The 18,821-nt window shown below is 47.4% G+C and overlaps 1 protein-coding gene across 2 annotated transcripts in view; it reads right to left on the bottom strand.

Annotated features, from left to right (window-relative positions):
- Positions 1-18,821, bottom strand: part of TG (thyroglobulin) — a 243,619-nt gene that overhangs the window by 185,304 nt on the left and 39,494 nt on the right. For both annotated transcript variants that reach the window (XM_068525942.1, XM_068525943.1), the window contains 4 exons: positions 18,465-18,621; positions 16,793-17,017; positions 9,794-9,943; positions 7,654-7,824 (listed from right to left, as the gene is read on the bottom strand). In XM_068525942.1, the coding sequence (XP_068382043.1) occupies positions 7,654-7,824; positions 9,794-9,943; positions 16,793-17,017; positions 18,465-18,621 (703 nt within the window). The remainder of the gene's footprint in view (positions 1-7,653; positions 7,825-9,793; positions 9,944-16,792; positions 17,018-18,464; positions 18,622-18,821) is intronic.

The following is an 18,821-nucleotide window of genomic DNA, read 5'->3' as shown; positions in this document are numbered from 1 at the left end:
CCTACAACCAAGATTACTCTACCCGGCAAGGATCTCATTCAGATTCAATAGAGAAATTAAAACCTTTACAGACAAGCAAAAGCTAAGAGAATTCAGCACCACCATGCCAGCTTTACAACAAATGCTAAAGGAACTTCTCTAGGCAGGACACACAAGAGAAGGAAAAGATGTACAAAAGCAAACCCAAAACAATTAAGAAAATGGTAATAGGAATATACATATCGATAATTACCTTATATGTAAATGGATAAAATGCTCCAACCAAAAGTCATAAACTGGCTGAATGGATACAAAAACAAGACCCATATATATGCTGTCTACAAGAGACCCACTTCAGACCTCAGGATGAATACGGACTTAAAGTGAGGGGATGGGAAAAGATATTCCATGCAAATGGAAATCAAAAGAAAGCTGGAGTAGCAATACTCATATCAGATAAAATAGACTTTAAAATAAAGACTGTTACAAGAGACAAAGAAGGACACTACATAATGATCAAGGGATCAATCCAAGAAGAAGATATAAGAATTGTAAATATTTAGGCACCCAACATAGGAGCACCTCAATACATAAGGCAAATGCCAACAGCCATAAATGGGGAAATCGACAGTAACACAATAATAGTAAAGGACTTTAACACACCACTTTCACCAATGGACAGATCATTCAAAATGAAAATAAATAAGGAAACACAAGCTTTAAATGACACATTAAACAAGATGGACTTAACTGATATTTATAGGACATTCGATCCAAAAACAACAGAATACACCTTCTTCTCAAGTGCTCAGGGAACATTCACCGGGATAGATCATATCTTGGGTCCCAAATCAAGCCTTGGTAAATTTAAGAAAATTGAAATCATATCAAGTGTCTTTTCCGACCACAACTCTCTGAGACTAGACATCAATTACAGGAAAAAAACTGTAAAAAACACGAACACATGGAGGCTAAACAATACACTACTAAATAACCAAGAGATCACTAAAGAAATCAAAGAGGATTTCAAAAAATACCTAGAAACAAATGACAGTGAAAACACAACAACCCAAAACCTATGGGATGCAGCAAAAGCAGCTCTAAGAGGGAAGTTTATAGCAATACAATCCTACCTCAAGAAACAAGAAAAATCTCAAACAGACAACCTAACTTTAAACCTAAAGCAATTACAAAAAGAAGAACAAAAAATACCCCAAGTTAGCATAAGGAAAGAAATCATAAAGATGAGAGCAGAAATAAATGAAAAAGAAATGAAGGAAACGATCGCAAATATCAATAAAACTAAAAGCTGGTTCTTTGAGAAGATAAACAAAATTGATAAACCATTAGTCAGACTCATCAAGAAAAAAAGGGAGAAGAACTCAAAGCAACAGAATTAGAAATGAAAAAAGAGAAGTAACAACTGACACTGCAGAAATACAAAGAATCATGAAAGATTACTACAAGCAACTATATGCCAATAAAATGGACAACCTGGAAGAAGTGGACAAATTCTTAGAAAAGCACAACCTTCCAAGACTGAACCAGGAAGAAATAGAAAATATGAACCAACCAATCACAAGCACTTAAAATGAAACTGTGATTAAAAATCTTCCAACAAACAAAAGCCCAGCACCAGATGGCTTCACAGGCGAATTCTATCAGACATTTAGAGAAGAGCTAACACCTATCCTTCTCAAACTCTTCCAAAATATAGCAGAGGGAGGAACACTCCCAAACTCATTCTACGAGGCCACCATCACCCTGATACCAAAACCAGAGAAAGATGTCACAAAAAAAGAAAACTACAGGCCAATATCACTGATGAACATAGATGCAAAACTCCTCAAGAAAATACTAGCAAACAGAATCCAAGAGCACATTAAAAGGATCATACACCATGACCAAGTGGGGTTTATTCCAGGAATGCAAGGATTCTTCAATATATGCAAATCAATCAATGTGATAAACCATATTAACAAACTGAAGGAGAAAAGCCATATGATCATCTCAATAGATGCAGGAAAAGCTTTTGACAAAATTCAACATCCATTTATGATAAAAACCATCCAGAAAGTAAGCATAGAGGGAACTTACCTCAACATAATAAAGGCCATATATGATAAACCCACGGCCAACATCATTCTCAATGGTGAAAATATGAAACCATTTCCACAAAGATCAGGAGTAAGACAAGGTTGCCCACTCTCACTGCTATTATTCAACATAGTTTTGGAAGTTTTAGCCACAGCAATCAGAGAAGAAAAAGAAATAAAAGGAATACAAATCGGAAAGAAGAAGTAAAGCTGTCACTGTTTGCAGATGACATGATACTATACATAGAGAATCCTAAAGATGCTACCAGAAAACGACTAGAGCTAATCAATGAATTTAGTAAAGCAGCAGGATACAAAATTAATGCACAGAAATCTCTTGCCTTCCTACACACTAATGATGAAAAATCTGAAAGAGAAATTAAGGAAACACTCCCATTTACCACTGCAACAAAAAGAATAAAATACCTAGGAATAAACCTACCTAAGGAGACAAAAGACCTGAATGCAGAAAACTGTAAGACACTGATGAAAGAAATTAAAGATGCTAGAAACAGATGGAGAGATATACCATGTTCTCGGATTGGAAGAATCAACATTGTGAAAATGACTATACTACCCAAAGCAACCTACAGATTCAATGCAATCCCTATCAAACTACCAATGGCATTTTTCACAGAACTAGAACAAAAAATTTCACAATTTGTATGGAAACACAAAAGACCCCAAATAGCCAAAGCAATCTTGAGAAAGAATAATGGAGCTGGAGGAATCAGGCTCCCTGACTTCAGACCATACTACAAAGCTACAGTAATCAAGACAGTATGGTACTGGCACAAAAACAGAAATATAGATCAATGGAACAGGATAGAAAGCCCAGAGATAAACCCACACACATATGGTCACCTTATCTTTGATAAAGGAGGTAAGAATATACAGTGGAGAAAAGACAGCCTCTTCCATAAGTGGTGCTGGGAAAACTGGACAGCTACATGTAAAAGAATGAAATTGGAACAGTCCCTAACCCCATACACAAAAGTAAACTCAAAATGGATCAAAGACCTAAATGTAAGGCCAGACACTATAAAACTCTTAGAGGAAAACATAGGCAGAACACTCTATGACATACATCACAGCAAGATCTTTTTTGACCCACCTCCTAGAAAAATGAAAATAAAAACAAAAATAAACAAATGGGACCTAACGAAACGTAAAACCTTCTGCACAGCAAAAGAAACCATAAACAAGATGAAAAGACAACCCGCAGAATGGGAGAAAATATTTGCAAACAAAGCGACTGACAAAGGATTAATCTCTCAATATACAAGCAGCTCATGCAGCTCAATATCAAAAAAACAAACAACCCAATCCAAAAATGGTTAGAAGACCTAAATAGACATTTCTCCAAAGAAGATGTACAGATTGCCAACAAACACATGAAAGGATGCTCAACATCACTAATCGTTAGAGAAATGCAAATCAAAACTACAGTGAGGTATCACCTCACACTGGTCAGAATGGCCATCATCAAAAAAATCTACAAACAATAAATGCTGGAGAGGGTGTGGAGAAAGGGAACCCTCTTGCACTGTTGGTGGGAATGTAAATTGGTACAGCCACTATGGAGAACAGTATGGAGGTTCCTTAAAGAACTAAAAACAGAATTACCATATGAACCAGCAATCCCAGTGCTGGGCATATACCCTGAGAAAACCATAATTCAAAAAGAGTCATGTACCACAATGTTCATTGCAGCTCTATTTACAATAGCCAGGACATGGAAGCAACCTAAGTGTCCATCGACAGATGAATGGATAAAGAAGATGTGGCACATATACACAATGGAATATTACTCAGCCATAAAAAGAAATGAAATTTAGTAATTTGTAGTGAGGTGGATGGATCTAGAGTCTGTCATACAGAGTGAAGTAAGTCAGAAAGAGAAGAACAAATACCATATGCTAACACATATATATGGAATCTAAAAAAAAAAAAAAAGGTTCTGGAGAACCTAGGGGCAGGACAGGAATAAAGACGCAGATGTAGGGAATGGACTTGAGGACATGGGGAGGGGGAACGTTAAGCTGGGATGAAGTGAGAGAGTGGCGTGGACATATATATACTACCAAATGTAAAATAGATAGCTAGTGGGAAGCAGCCGCATAGCACAGGGAGATCAGCTCGGTGCTTTGTGACCACCTAGAGGGGTGGGATAGGGAGGGTGGGAGGGAGACACAAGAGGGAGGGGATATGGGGATATATGTATACGTATAACTGATTCACTTTGTGATACAGCAGAAACTAACACAACACTGTAAAGCAATTATACTCCAATAAAGATGTTAAAAAACAATTTCTAATTTTACAAAGTGGTCCTTCATTGATCATTGAAGTTGCCAAGTTCATGTGCTCAGCCCATACTCAGTCCCTTCGCTCTCACCTCCTCCTCTCCTTTTTATTTTTTACACTCCTTGTTATCTTATTTATAGGGGCCAGAAGCTCCAGTCCAGCAAACACCACGTTATACGCAGCCAGTGTCCCTAAGGCTTGGTTGGTATGGACCAGCAGCTTACAGCATTGCAGGAGACTAAATAAAATTTGAAACATTTTTCAGTTTCCAATTAAAATCTTCTCAGGAGCCATAAATGCTGTAAGTTTAGCACTTCAGTTAGAGAATCTGCTGGTTTTCACATAAGGGACACCTTGGTGATGGAGGTCCTGACATTTCAGAGTTCCGTGAAGAAGCTCATTGACAAACAGAACAGAAACAATTTATGAACTGAGCTACCAATGATTCCATGGAATATTAAGTTAGCGTGCAGATTTATACGTTCTGTTGGTGTAATCTGCCACATGTCTTACAGATATTTACAAATTTACATACATAACAGATATTTACAAATGTTTTGGGGAAAGTATAAAGGGTCAGCATCAGAGCACATCACCCTGTTTGATCATGATTCCGCACAGTGTACCGTGGCTATTTATGTGCCTGTCTCTTTCCAAGACAAGGATAATGTTCTGATGATATTTGAACACCCGCCAGCTAGGATAGTGACAGATATATACTAGTTTTCTACTTATTGGATGGATGGATGGGTGGATGGATGGATGGATGGATGGATGGATGGATGGATGGATGGAAGGATGGAAGGATGGATGGATGACTGCTAAAATCATTACAACACCAGGAAACCAGGGCAGAACATTATGAAGATGGTGTAATTCCAATGGTAGGCGTATTCCTCTGTTTGAGCACTTGACACGGAGTATGAAGTCTTTGGTGTGGACCAACAAAGGGCAGAAGTAGAAAACTGGATCTAGAGTTAAAGGGAAGATGAGCTTGAAATATTTCCATCGGCCAAGGTCTAAACAAAGGGTTTACCACAGGCAATGTCAAAAAGATCAAGGGGGCCACGCTGAAGTTGCAGCAGAGAGATATAAGGTGAGGAGGCAGCTGGCAGTGGGGAAGGAGCACTAGCTCTGGAGTCAGCCAGTCCTGATGCCACCGCCCTCACCAGCTCTGTGTCCCGGGCATGTCTCAACCTCTGAGAGTCTCAGCTGCCTGGTGTGAGGAATAAACAGAGCAGCATGGAGTACCCTGTACCCGGCAACAACTCAGGAAAACGCTGGGTCCCTCTGCCCCCTGCAAGGACACCCCGCCTCGGTGTCGGGGCTTGTCAGTCTGGCTGCAGGAATTCAGGTGGTGGGAGAATCCCTTTCCCTGATGACCTTTAGGAAATAGTTCCGAAGAAGCCCAGATAATTAGAGCCATTCATTCATTGTGTCGACAAGCGCCAGCTACCCTCCGAATAGAACAAAAAGAAAGATACAGGTCTAGCCCCAAAGGAACATGTGGTCTAATGAGGCTAGAGTCCAGAGAGGGTGCTGAGGTGGTGCAATTTTACTGTATCCTGGAGCACCACAGAGCCACCGAAGAGTTTTAAGGGGAATTGTATAAGTAGAATTGCCTCTTAACTGCTCTGAAGCACCGTGGGAAAGTCATTGGATGGAGGCAAGGCTGGAGCAGAGAGATGAATTAGGAGGCTACAGCAGTGATCCACGTGTCTGAGGACCCAGGTCGGGCAAAGGGAGGTGGTGTCGGGATGCGGAAGGGGCACCGCCCTCGCTGGCGGATACCTGTTCGGGGAACTATACAGCTGACCTCTACGCGCTTCGCCTTTTCTAGGGGACAAAAACCTCTACAATGAGACTTCAATTCCACGCCCAAAGAGAAAGATCTCAAAGTCCAGTTGAAAGGATTCTGAGACAGCGTGTTGCCATCCCAGTGGGGGCCCAGCTTCTTAACAGGGAAATCCTCCTGCATATCCAGAAAGGGAAATCTAAGCTCCAAGCTTTGCATACGAAGCCAAGATGCTGAGGACCAACCTGGAGGCTATTCATAAACCTGCACTTCAGGGAGGCGTCGTCAAAGTTGGCAAAGCTGAGCTGCTCCTCATAAACGTTCCTGGTGCCACTGATTAAACTGGCCTTTCTGCTCCAGATGCACACAGGGCAGAACAAGCCAGGAAATGCTTTACAAAGTGCGCATTATAATCTGCACAGCCAAGCCAGCGGTACGGATGCAGAGGGCCAGAGTTAAGATGCAAGCCCCCAGAATGGCCAGTAATCACCATGGTCCTCGGGCAAGTTGCTTTCCCTCTGAGGACGTCCTCTCCCTCGTTTGTAAAGGATAACAAAGATCTGCCTAACTGATCTCTTAAAGCACTTCCAGCTCTAACTCCCCAATTGCTATTTCTGCCCAAGAGGAGGGATACTGGCAAATAATAATAAAGATTTTCGCTGGATTTGCAATTTATCCATGGACAGACACACACACACACACACACACACACACACACACACACACACATCCTTGGCATTCATTAACGCTTCGCTAAGGCATTAACAATCCCATTTTACAGATGGGGAAACTGTTGAGTGTAAGCGACTTGCCCAGCACTGCACGACCAGTAAAGGGCACCATTGGGATTAAGCTAGTTCTGGCCCCACTCCCATCACCTAGGATTATAGGACTCCTGTCAGTTCTTTCACACCCATTATCTCATTGAAGAGCTGGGCTCAATGTTTGGCATCTTCATAGGATAATATTGACCCTCACGGTGTCTCAGGAGGCGAGCAGGAGGCTTCTGGGGTGATGAGCATCAGAGAAGTTGAGCGATTTGCACTGGGTAACCCAGCAAGTAACATGGAAGAAGGACTGGCACTCGGGTCTTCCCCCAACATCCCACTGAGGGAGAAATGCTGACCAGCTTTTCGGAGGCAAGCTGCCCACAAGAAAGGAAACCTCAGCAGACGAATGATTTTTAAATTCATTTCTCATGATACTGAAGTATTTAGGGGTGAGGTTTCATGATGTCTGAAATATACTTTCCAATGATTAAAAGAGAGAGAGAGAAAGAGCAAAACAATAACAATTTTTGGATCTGGGTGACGGGTATTTGTTCTTCCTACTATTCTTTCAACTCCTACATAGGTTAAAAGTTTTCGAAATGAAAGGTTGGGGAAACTGCATCTCACATGTCTCTCCCCTTCTAGAAAGCCCTTGGGATAACACGCCCTGTCCCCAGGAGTGGCTGACTTAACGGCCTGCACGTACTCAGACACTGGGCGCCCATCAGCGGGGCCTCTGTCTCTGACCACGGCAGCCTCTGCCCCTCGCCGTCCACGCAGAAGGCCTTCCCGCTGGCCCCATCCCTCTGGCTGGCTCGGTACTGGCCGTCCTGGTCACACCGCAGGCCTGCCTCATTCTTCTGACAGCCAGTGACACCTGGAACCAAAGATGGATACAGCTCTCAGTGCTCTGTCTCTGGGGTCCCCTCCCTGCCGGACTCCAGGCTCCCAGTCCTTGATCAGGCGTCCAAGTCGCACGTCGGAGCCAGACATCCCCCAGCTTTAGACTTGTCAGTGTCCCCACCCCAACCAAAAGACAAAGTCTGGGCTCATCTTTGGGCCACTAAGGCCGCTGTGACCTGGCCCCGCCCATCTGACCCTGCACGTGCTCCTGTGTGTCCACAGTCGGCCTGGAACGCACCGCCTGCTCTGATACCATTTGCTGGGACTCAGGTTCTGCCCCCTCCCCCCGCCCGGTTCCTCTCCTGGTGCACCCTTCTCCCCAGTCGGCAAGGAGTTAACTCTTCACCGGCCGGTCCTCATGTCCTCCGGGAAGCCCCCAGACCCCTTGACGCCCGAGTGTTACACACTCTCCTCTTGACCCATGCCTCTGCTCAGAGCCGGGAGCAGTTATCATTTCCATTTGTCTGCGGGAGGGAACGGTTCGCAGCTGCCTGACTCCCTCCCAAGCAGGCAGGGACCTCATCTGGCTTTGCTCCCTATTTTATTCCAGTACCTTGCTCAGTGTCTGACATATAATACAAGCCTCCGACCTGCCCCAGGCTTTGCTACTGTGACTTATAATAAGAAATATGTACTTGGTCTTTATCTCCATTTCCGGAAGTTGACATTCAGAGAAGGAAGGTGACTTGGCCGAGGTCCCAGTGCCAGCAGGAGGGAGCGTGGGGATGGAGACGGGTTTGGGGGGTGGCGAGCCTCCGCCTCCCCCTCTGCTCCCTGCCATGTAGGCAGCACCCGCTCCACAGACAAAGATCAGTGCACTGCTGGGAACTCCTTTTAAGAAAGGATTCCTCGGGCCGTGTGACCACACTTCATGTCATCCCAAACCACAGTGTCTGGAGCCAACGTGTGCAAACTGAGCGGGACGCCCGGGTGTCAAGGACACTCTGAGTTCCTGGGGAAGAGTTTCTCCTCCAGAAGGAATGTCAGACTTCCGGCCTAGGAAATTCCTCTATTTACTTTCTTGGAAATACCGCCCTATTTCCACTGCTCTCCTGACCAAGGAAACTGCCTCTACCACAGAAGGTGACTTGATCTCTTTTGATTATTTTACAATTCTAAACACTACTCTGATTTTAAGCAATGCCTCTTGTTGACACCATTTCAGACTAACATGAAAAGATTTGCGACAAGGCAAGTTATGGGCCCCTGCTAGGGAAAACCCAACACTCCTCAGTTGACTGTTAAGTAAATAGGCCAAGTGAAATCACATGACATACAGGAAGGCCACCGGTACACAGAGTCCTGACAGATTCATGGGGCCAGAAAGGGAATATGAGTTAACACAGTGGTAATGATCGTAGGTGGAAAACACCTTCCACTTCTTAATCTGATAACACTGACTTACAAAAATCAGAACTTTCAGAATCAGACAATGCCAAGATCAAAGGCCAGCTATGTCACTTTCTAGCTGAGCGCCTTTAGCTAAATTTCTTCCGTGAGCCTTAGCCGTTTTATACGTGAAAGTTGGGCTCATAATGTTTACCTAGAAGGGGAGTTGGGAGGATTGAATGAAGCGACACGGGTAAAATGTCTGGCCTAGCTCCTGACAGAGCATAGGCATTCAAAGGTGGTACCCTTTGGATTACGATCTGTATCCAATGGTTCTCAAGGGTGGGCAATTTTGCCCCCATCTAGGAGACATCTGGCATTGTCTGGAGACAGTTTGGTTGTCACAACTTGGTGTGCACGGGTGGTTCTACTGGCATCTAATAGGTAAGGAGCAGTGACGCTGGTAAATAAACATCCTATCGTGCAAGGGACAGCGCTCCAAAACGAAGAATTATCTGTCTCAAAATGTCAGTAGTGACGAGGTCGAGGTGTCCTGCAGTGTCCCCATGACACTGTAGGGTTTCTCGTTCGAAGCAGGACCCTTTAGAACTTACAGTGAGTCTGGCTGAAAGCTCCAACGGAAACGGTCGTTCTGCCCACGGGACAAGGGACGCAGGCCAGGCTACCTGCCTGCTCTTGGTAGAATCCAGCAGGGCAGGGGATACACCGCTCGTCCTGAAAATAGCTTCCTTCAGGACACTTAACTACAAAAGATAAACAGAGCAATGAGGTTAAAGAACAAGACACTGGCTTTATAGTTACAACCTCAGAACACACAGGGTCTGTGAAATTCCAAAATCAGACAAGAGCTCGTTCATTTAACAAATTGCCCACTGAGAATCTGCTGTGCGTCAGGCTCTAGGAGTAGGGGATAAGCCGTGAAGAGGGTCGACAAAGTTCCTGCTCTCCAGGAGCTGACGGGCTGGTAGGATGAGAGGCTGTCCAACAGGAATGTCAGAGTTGAGTGACATGAAGCAGGAGCGGAGGGCACGGCAGTGAGGAAGGCCCCTCTGAGAGGGGACACGTGAGACCCGGTGGGTGGGTGAGGAGTGCCCTAGGCAAAGATGCAGAAGAGAATTCTGTGCAGAGAGAACAGCAAGTGCGAAAATCCTGAGGCAGGAATGAGTCTGGATTATTCAAGGAATGGAAAGATAAAAGCCAGCTACTGAGCTAGAGCTTAGTAGACAAAGAGAAGGTTGTCACGGGATGCAGGTGAGAACATCTGGAAAGATGAGCGTCCATCCATAGGTTGCCATGGGAACACGGGAGAACACAGTGGTGGGTGCAAACTTCGGGGTCAGACAGATCGGGTAAAATCCCCCTCCCCACTCTACCTAAACGCCTCTGGACTTCCCTGAGGCTCCATTTTCTGCTCTGTAAAATAAGGATTAATAATACTATCCCGTTGGAGTGTAGTGATGATGTACAGAAAGCACATATCATAATGCCAGACTCCCAGGTGCTCAACACATGGTAATTCGTTCTAGACTTGAGGGAGTCATTCCTGGCAGCCAATCTCACACCTACTCTGTCCAAACAGGGTGCCCTCGCTCTGTGGGGTGATTTCAACAATTCAGCACTGTCTCACCTGAATGTGGCCTCTCCCGCTTGGTCAGTCAGCGATGGCATAGCTCAGACCTGGGACTACCGGGAGGTGAGTGAGACGCCCGGGGCACAGGATTGACAGAGGCCCTCACAGGTGGCTTGTTGAGTCTGATTTACTCAGAAACACGAAGTGTGACCCTGAGAGTGAGGACCTACTCACATCTTGCACCCTGGATGCCGCATTCACGTCATTCGTCTCCTCCCTGTGCCCCCTGTCAATCAGCAGAGTCTCAGTGCTTTCTGTCTCTCTGATTCTAACACTCCCAACCCTTCCTAATTTGCTTCCTCCAATATAATACGAGCTGAGAAACTAGAAACCCAAACTGGACAGATGCATGTCACATAAGGGTTCTAAGTTGGCGTCCAAGAGCTCTGCTCTGAGGCGAGTGCGTGAACTTGGCCACACGGATTCTGACAGCTCAGAGAAGGGGATGGCAGAAGGAGGTTCTATTTTGTCTTTTTTCTTGATTCAGGGTTGTGTTCTGGAGATTTTGCCAAATAACTTCTAGAAGAAGTGAGCTGTTACCCAGTAAGGGTGGGAGCCAAAAGCGTGCCCACTCTTGCGAGCGCTGTCTTTGTGCCTGGCACTCCTCTATGTACCGCATGTACCTCACTACAGCATACCCAGGAGTTAGTGTTCTACCCGCATTTCACAGATGAGAAAGCTGAGACTCAGGACGTTCGTGCATGACGCCCCCAGCACGCTTTTCTGAAAAGGGCGGGGAGGAAGTAAAATTATAGAACGCGCCAAGCACAGTGCCAGGTATTACAATGTTACCACATTATGGGAAAGCTATCAGCGTCATTCTAGCCTGGAGAAAACTGGTGTTCAAAGGCAAGGTCAACCAGGCGGCTAGATGATAGGGGTGGGATTCAAGCCCCATTCTCGCCAGACCAAAGCCTTTTCTCCACACACCAATTCAACCACCTTCCTTTGACGAAGAAGTGAGCACAAACGTGTAGGATGTGCTCGAACGGAGCCAGCGTGGATCTGAGAGCTACTCTCTTGAGTGTGCATATGTGTGTGGTGTTTCTGCGTAAATCAGAAACTCCAGGCACATCCTGGAAACTGAGTGGTGTGTTTTCCGGCCTGCCCTGTGCCATGCACATCCTCGCTCAGAGAGCGGGGTTTCGTTACTTCTATGAGTCACATTGTTGATCATCTCTAGTATTTTTACCTCAGTACTGTGGCTATTTTTTCAAGTAGTCTCCAAGTTCATTGCTAAAGGAAAACAAAACCTTTTAAGCCAGCCTGAGTTGCTGCCTCTGAACCCAGGGTGCAGGTGAAGGGACAGAAAAAAGAGAGCTGGGAATTTTTGCTGCCATACGTTTCAGGCCTCTCGGCCACGCGCAAGCAATCTGCGTTCTGTTTCTTTCCATGTCTGATGTCAAGAGTCTTTTGCACCCAAAGGAACCTTTGTGAACATCACGGTGAGGCTCCATTGCCTCCTTCCCCAGCAGGTGGGTCCTCCCAGAGACCCTGAGTCCACCGCAACAACTGAATGCCTATCCCTCAGTTAAATCCCTTCATGGAAATCACTGGAAAAATCCCTGGGGCCTCAGTTCCCTCTTCCGTAAAATGAGGCGATTTGGCCAATTTGAGTTTGCAAGTTTCACAAAGCTTTGGGGTTATGCCATCCCTCCAGCCAACCCATTCCCAAAGTCCCCAAACAACAGCAGCCGTGTTTCTGCTGAAGAAAAATATCTGAGGAAGCATAACTGTCCTTCACTCCTTAGCCTGCTTTGCTCAACCCCACCCCTGGCCCCGTCACTCTCCAACCTAAGATTCGCCCCTGGTGACCCCACCAAACCAAGCCCCTTGCTGTGCCCCCAGGCCTCTCCCACTCTGGTCGTCTCCTATCTCTCAGGCCCCATTCTCCAGTCACACAAACCATGTGCACTGTCCCCATAAAGCCACAGCACTTCGTAACTCCCTGCTTTTGCACTAATCTCCATTTCTGGAATGTCCTTCATCACTTTAGTGAACTCAACACGGGGGCACACACACGTACACACACACACACACACACACACACACACAAACCACTTCTTGTCTGCTCTTGCCCAAGCGACAATTCTAACTCGCCTTTAAACTTCACGCCAGCCTTTACTACCCCAGCAAGCCGTCCCTGACTGCCCTGACTGGGAAGCAAAAGGCTTTTCACGTGATATTTTAGCCGTCTTTTCACTTAACCTCTCTTCAGCTAGACTGTGAGCTCCTTGAAAGTGGAGCTATGACTTTTGCTTCCCTGAGTATGTCACATGGTATTTGACACATAATTATATTTTGAAAGCTTGGATGGAATTGATGGATGGATGGATGGATGGATGGATGGCAAGATGGATGGGAGGATGGATGGAAGGAAGGATGGATGCATGCATGGACAGATGCATGAATAGAAAGAAGGAAGGAAGGAAAGGAGGGAGGGAGGAAGGAAACAAGACATAACATGTTACTTCAGGAAAAAATTCGTAAAGAACTAGCTCTATTATAAGAATTTGCAGTGAAAGAGTGACAGTGAATGTCGTTCAGAATGGAAATGGAAAATCCAGACAATTTCTCTGGGATTCTCCTCAATGGACCAACCTGGTATGAAGGTTGCCAGCAGGTAACTCTGAGGGGAAGCCATCTGGCTGGCAGTGAGGCAAGAGGGTGAACGTAACTGACTGCATGGGAGGTGCAAACAAAGCCTCCACCCCTTGCAGTAGGCACTGCCTAGATGAAGGCTGCCATGCCTGCCTGAGCCATGGGAGGTGGACATTCCCACCGGTCTCCCTGAATCACTGTTCCCCCAGGGGACCATCCAGATTGGCCCCCCCCCCCCAAGACGACACACAGAAACCCTGCCTTATCTCCACAGGACAAGGCTCTGCTTGTAGCCTCACAGCTGTATTCCAGATGTGCTTCAGAAGGAAAAAGAGCCAGTAAGAATAGATATAAGAATCCGAGGGCGTGATTTCACCAAGAGCCCTTGTTGAGAAGGAAGACTTGTGAATCAGCAGACAGAACAAAGAATTTGGAAACAGCAGGGCTGAGTTTAAATCTCATGCGGCCAATTAACAACAAAACAATTTGCTGAAGTTTCACTTTGTGTGAAGCAATGTGCTTTGTATCGATTATATTCAGCTCTGCAAATCACAATCCCCATGAAGTAGGTACTACTGTCCCTGTTTTCCAGATTACGCCTAGTGAAGATAGGCAGTGTCCCAAGAAGCCACACTAAGAAGGTGCTGGAGCCAAGACTCGAACCCAGGTCCACCTGACTCCCAAGAGCAGTTTCCTAACACTCTTAACTGTATGCCCCCCAGCTGCTTCGTCCATCCCATGACATTAAAAATACCTGACATCCTGGACCAGAGCAATGCAGAAATTCAATAGAGAATGGATGTTATCATTGACACTGGAGAAAATCCAGGGCTTTTGGTACGGCTTTTGTGAATTCCATTCTGGACCTTTCTAACCCTTTGGAGTAAGCGGTGGGGCTGAATGGTGTGATCAACAATGCTCTGTAACTTGGTAAAAAGCTGCCGCAGTTGAAGAACAGAATGTAAGTTTGTGTAGAGCTAGGATGGGTAGACTACAGCCCTCAGGCCAAATTCAGCTCACCTTCCGTTTGGCAAGCGAAGTTTTATTAGAACACAGCCACGTTTTTCTCCCCACAATGGACGAGCTGAGTCCACGAGGCAGAAACAGAATGGTCTGCAAAGGCTAAAAGACTTGCTTTGGCCCTTTACGGAAAAAGGTGGCCACCTCCTGATCTGCAGCAAGTGCAGCCCTGGCCAAACCTTTCATTCACAGGCCCACCCTGTGACTCCCACTCTCTCTGAAGCCCGGTCACCCCGAGGCTGGGGTCTGATTCCCTGGGTCCCCACTGCTTGACACCCGTCAGGCAAGTCTGTCTGTGCTCCTGGCTCAGCCTCCCCTCCCACTTCCCAGCTGAGCCGCACTACCCGTCCTGGTAGACAGGAAGCGGTCCTCTAACCATCAACCAAGTTCCCCAGAGGGAGCCTAGGACCAGATTCCCAGTCCGCCCCCTTTATTCTACACACAGGAAATGGGGGCCCAGCGCTTGACTAGTCCCTCTCTCCCTCTCCTGCTGTCCCGCCTCTTGGCTCCACGCTCCGAGGGGGCACCCGAGGTGGCTGAGCCCCTGCAAGCGGGGCTCCCAGACCCCCGCACCAACACCGCCTGGGGTGGTTATAAAAGCAGCCTCCCCCCAATACACGCGTGCTTGTGCGCGCGCACACACACACACACACACACACACACACACACACACACAGTGAGCTTTTGGCAACGGAGCCCAGGGCTCTTCACGGCACGTCTGAGAACACAGTGGCAGGTGTTGCAGTCACCTCCGTTGCTGTGACCCTGTTTCTCCCACCCTGGCAGGTGGCACCATCCAGGCCTGCTTCTACTTCTTATCTTCTTTGCTTGGGCAGCTCTATTGAGGTGGAAGGAGCTCTGGTCCTAGAGGACCTGGGGTAACTCATCCACAGAGAACTGAGTCCCTCCTTTGAGTCAGCCCTGCTCTGGGCACTACAGACACATGACCTCATTTCATCTGAGCCTCACCCTCTTCACCTGTCAAATGGGGAGATGACCTGCCACCGGGGGCGATAGCGAGAGTTAAGTATTTGTGAAGGTGCTTTGTAAACTGCAAAATCCTTTGTAAATATTAGCAAGAAGTGGTTGTGTCTCTGGTTTCTGTGTTAAGAGTTGCCTGCGTCTGAAATCCAGTGTGGAGCTTAGAATTTGGCATGGCTTTCGTAAGAGGAAAGGCCTTATAGCTTTTGTGTTGCAACCAACATGAATAGTGGAAAAATAAATAACTGAGAAACATACTCTCTCTCTTCAGCTCAATAAAAATGCCTCTGTCTCATGACATGTGGGAGGATGACTTCTCACCATGAGGCCCTGGAAGTTTCAGTAATGGATGGAACAACGGCCCCCAAAGAGGTCCATGTCCTAATCCCTGGAAACTGTAGATATGTTAGGTCACATGGCAAAGGGAAACTAAGGTTGCAGATGGAATTAAGGTCGCTAGTCAACTGACGTTAAAATAGGGAGAGTGTCCTGGATTACCCAGCTGTGTGCAATCATAAGGTCCTCAGAAGTGACAGACAGCATCCAAGGGAGCTGTGACTACGGAAGAACGGCCCGAGAGCTACAACACTGCCAGTTTTGAAGATGAAGAAAGGAAGGCACAAGCCAAGAGATGTGGGCAACGTCTAGAAGCTGGAAAAATCAGGAAACTGATTCCCTCCCAGGGCCTCTGGTAGGAATGCAGCCCTCCTGACACCTTGATGTGAGCCCAGTGAGACCCTGTGTGAGAATTCAAGCCTACAGAACTATAGCATAATAAGTGGGTGTTGTTTTAAACCACTACATTTGTGGCGATTTGTTATGGCAGCAAATCACACAGCTTCTATTCAGGGAACCGGCAGCTGCAGTCTAGTGAGAATGGCTTCCAAGGCTGCTTATGTGTCAGGCCAAGAACAGCCCAGTAAACCTCCACCAGGGATCACTTCCCCTGAACCATCGTGTCCTGGGATGATCACTGGCCATTTGGGGACGGTGGTGAGTGACGTGTTGCCATAACCAGACTAGGAAAAGTCACGGAGCACACGGGGTAGACATCGGCCTTCTCCACCAGGACAGTGCAGCCCAGGCCACAGGGTCCAAGCTCATCAGGACTAAGAGGAAGGATAACCTCAAACATGGGGGCTCTTCCTCTGTCATGTTGCCTCTAGTTTCAGCTACTACCTGGTGGGCGGTAACTATATGCCTGTGCGTATATTTGGACAATTGAAAAGCTTTCATTGAATAAATAAATGAATGAGTCTCCACTCTGTATGTCAGAATAACCTCTATCAGAGCTCTGTGGCCTTTCCCACAACCTCGCACGGCTCAGTAACAGCGGTCCAGGGAGAGAGGGGGAACCTACCACACCCCAGTGGGTCCTGACTGGCGTTGCTGGTGGCCGAGACTTGATGGAATCCTTCCAAGCACCCAAACTGTGTCCTGGGAGAGGTGCCAAAGCGGTCCCCTTGGAGGAAGCGGATGGATGTGTCTGCTGGGAACATCTTGGAATCCAGATGAAGCTGGAATTTTCCACTTTGGATCAGATCTGCAAAGCGCCCAACGAGATCCTCGCCCACCAAGGCTTCCTCTGCAAGACACAAGATGAGGCAGGAGTGTCATTGTTCCTGCAAGGGTCAGGGAGGATCCAGGCACAGAGCCGCCCAGAATGTCCACAGAGAAAGGAGACATAGGCCTTTCCCAGTGTCTCATTTTACAGAGGGAGAAACTGAGACCCAGAGAAGGGGGTTGATTGACCCAAAGATACACAGAATCAGAAGCACGACTGACTAGGACTCCAAACCAGACCTCCAGCTCCCGTCATTTCTGTGGCAGCGATGGGACCCCCACTGGCACAGGAGATCTTGACGTCAGTCACTCATCTAAGGTACACTACCCAGATACGCGACTGTCCCAACCTTGGCCAAGCCACCATCCCTGAGCCTCAGTTTCCCCATCTGAAAAATGGGGCTAGGAATGCCCCTCTTGCAGTTGGTGAGGATTACAAGAGAGAATGTGATGGGGCCGGTCAAAGGGAAGGCAGAGCCTCCGTCTCAGGTTCAGCTAAACGCTGAGAAGGCCTCCAGCTGTCGAACTCCAAGCGTTTCCTAGGAAGAAAGCAGACGGGTGAGCACTACATCGGGAGCTGGGGCGGGTCCCAGCACGCAGCGAACACTCACGCCACAGTGGCTACTGTAAAGGCAGCCCCAGGCCACGGACGCCAGGAATAAACATCTCAGCCATTTGCTTCAAACATACCCAGATTATGCAGGCTGTTTCCAGAGGAAAACTAAAAGTGACCCTTAATTCATAATGCTACTGGGGGGAGATGGTAATTAGGGCCACAGGCACTGCAGAATGTCCGAGATACAGTCTGCCTCCTGGGTTACACTGTGGCGTTTTCTACAAGCGCCCCCTCATGGAACAGAGGTCAAGCTCCAGCCAGCCCTGACCCTCGGCGTTTGGCCACCAGATAGCGGAAGAGGAAGTGGAGAAGCTCCCACCCTCTGGTCAGAAGCCCATGGGTCATGTCCCACCCTGGTTCAGAGTAACGATCGTAAGATCCACTCTGCTTCTCCTTAGATCTTTCTATTCTCGATTCATCCATATCATTACCACTCCATTGTAAATAGTGTTAATAATGGGTTTAAACAGTGTCAGTGGTCTGAGACGTTCTCTGATTGGAAGTAGGCAGGACATAAATTATAAACCAACGGAGACCCCCTCACCCCGCCCCACCCTCCCCTACTTCACACCTGTCTTCCTGCTCTGTGCCCAGAAAACCAAGGGGAGAATTAGAAAATGTTCTCAAAAGCACAGTCGGGTGATATTATTTAGCTCTAGTCAGCTATGGACCAGAACGCTATTGCTCTTTATAAACTTCTCAGGAACCAGCTCCGCACACGGGCCAGGCACATGGTTCCCTCCCTGAGCCCCACAGGAAGGCACTGGGGCCGCAGTGGCTCCACCTGACGGATAGGAACACTGAGACCCAGCGAGTCTGTGCACCTTCAAGGCAGCAGTGCGGGAAAACATACCAACGTCACGCAGATCCGGGAGAGAGGCGGGCGGGACATCCTCCAGCCGCAATTTCCACGTGACATTGGCTCCTAACCGCTCCCCGCTCAGACACTCCACCCGCACCGTGAAGTCGTCGCAGACGGGGATGGAGACAGGGGTCCCAGCCGTCTTCACCTGCACGGAGACACGAGCTCAAGAACACGGAGCAGGGAGCCAGCGTTGCCGAGCCCGCGCCAGGCACCGAAACTGCCTTATGTTACTGTCGGAGGAGGTCGTGGAGAGGTCGTGACCTCCCTCTGACCCAGGAACTGGCCCCGGGCAATCGGAGTTCCTGACCCCTCCCTTGTCCTCGGAAGCCTGCAGACAGAGGTGTA

This window comes from Eschrichtius robustus, chromosome 17 (genome assembly GCF_028021215.1).
Source record: "Eschrichtius robustus isolate mEscRob2 chromosome 17, mEscRob2.pri, whole genome shotgun sequence".
In the NCBI taxonomy this organism is placed as follows: Eukaryota; Metazoa; Chordata; class Mammalia; order Artiodactyla; family Eschrichtiidae; genus Eschrichtius; species Eschrichtius robustus.
This window is presented reverse-complemented; position numbering and strand designations above follow the sequence as displayed.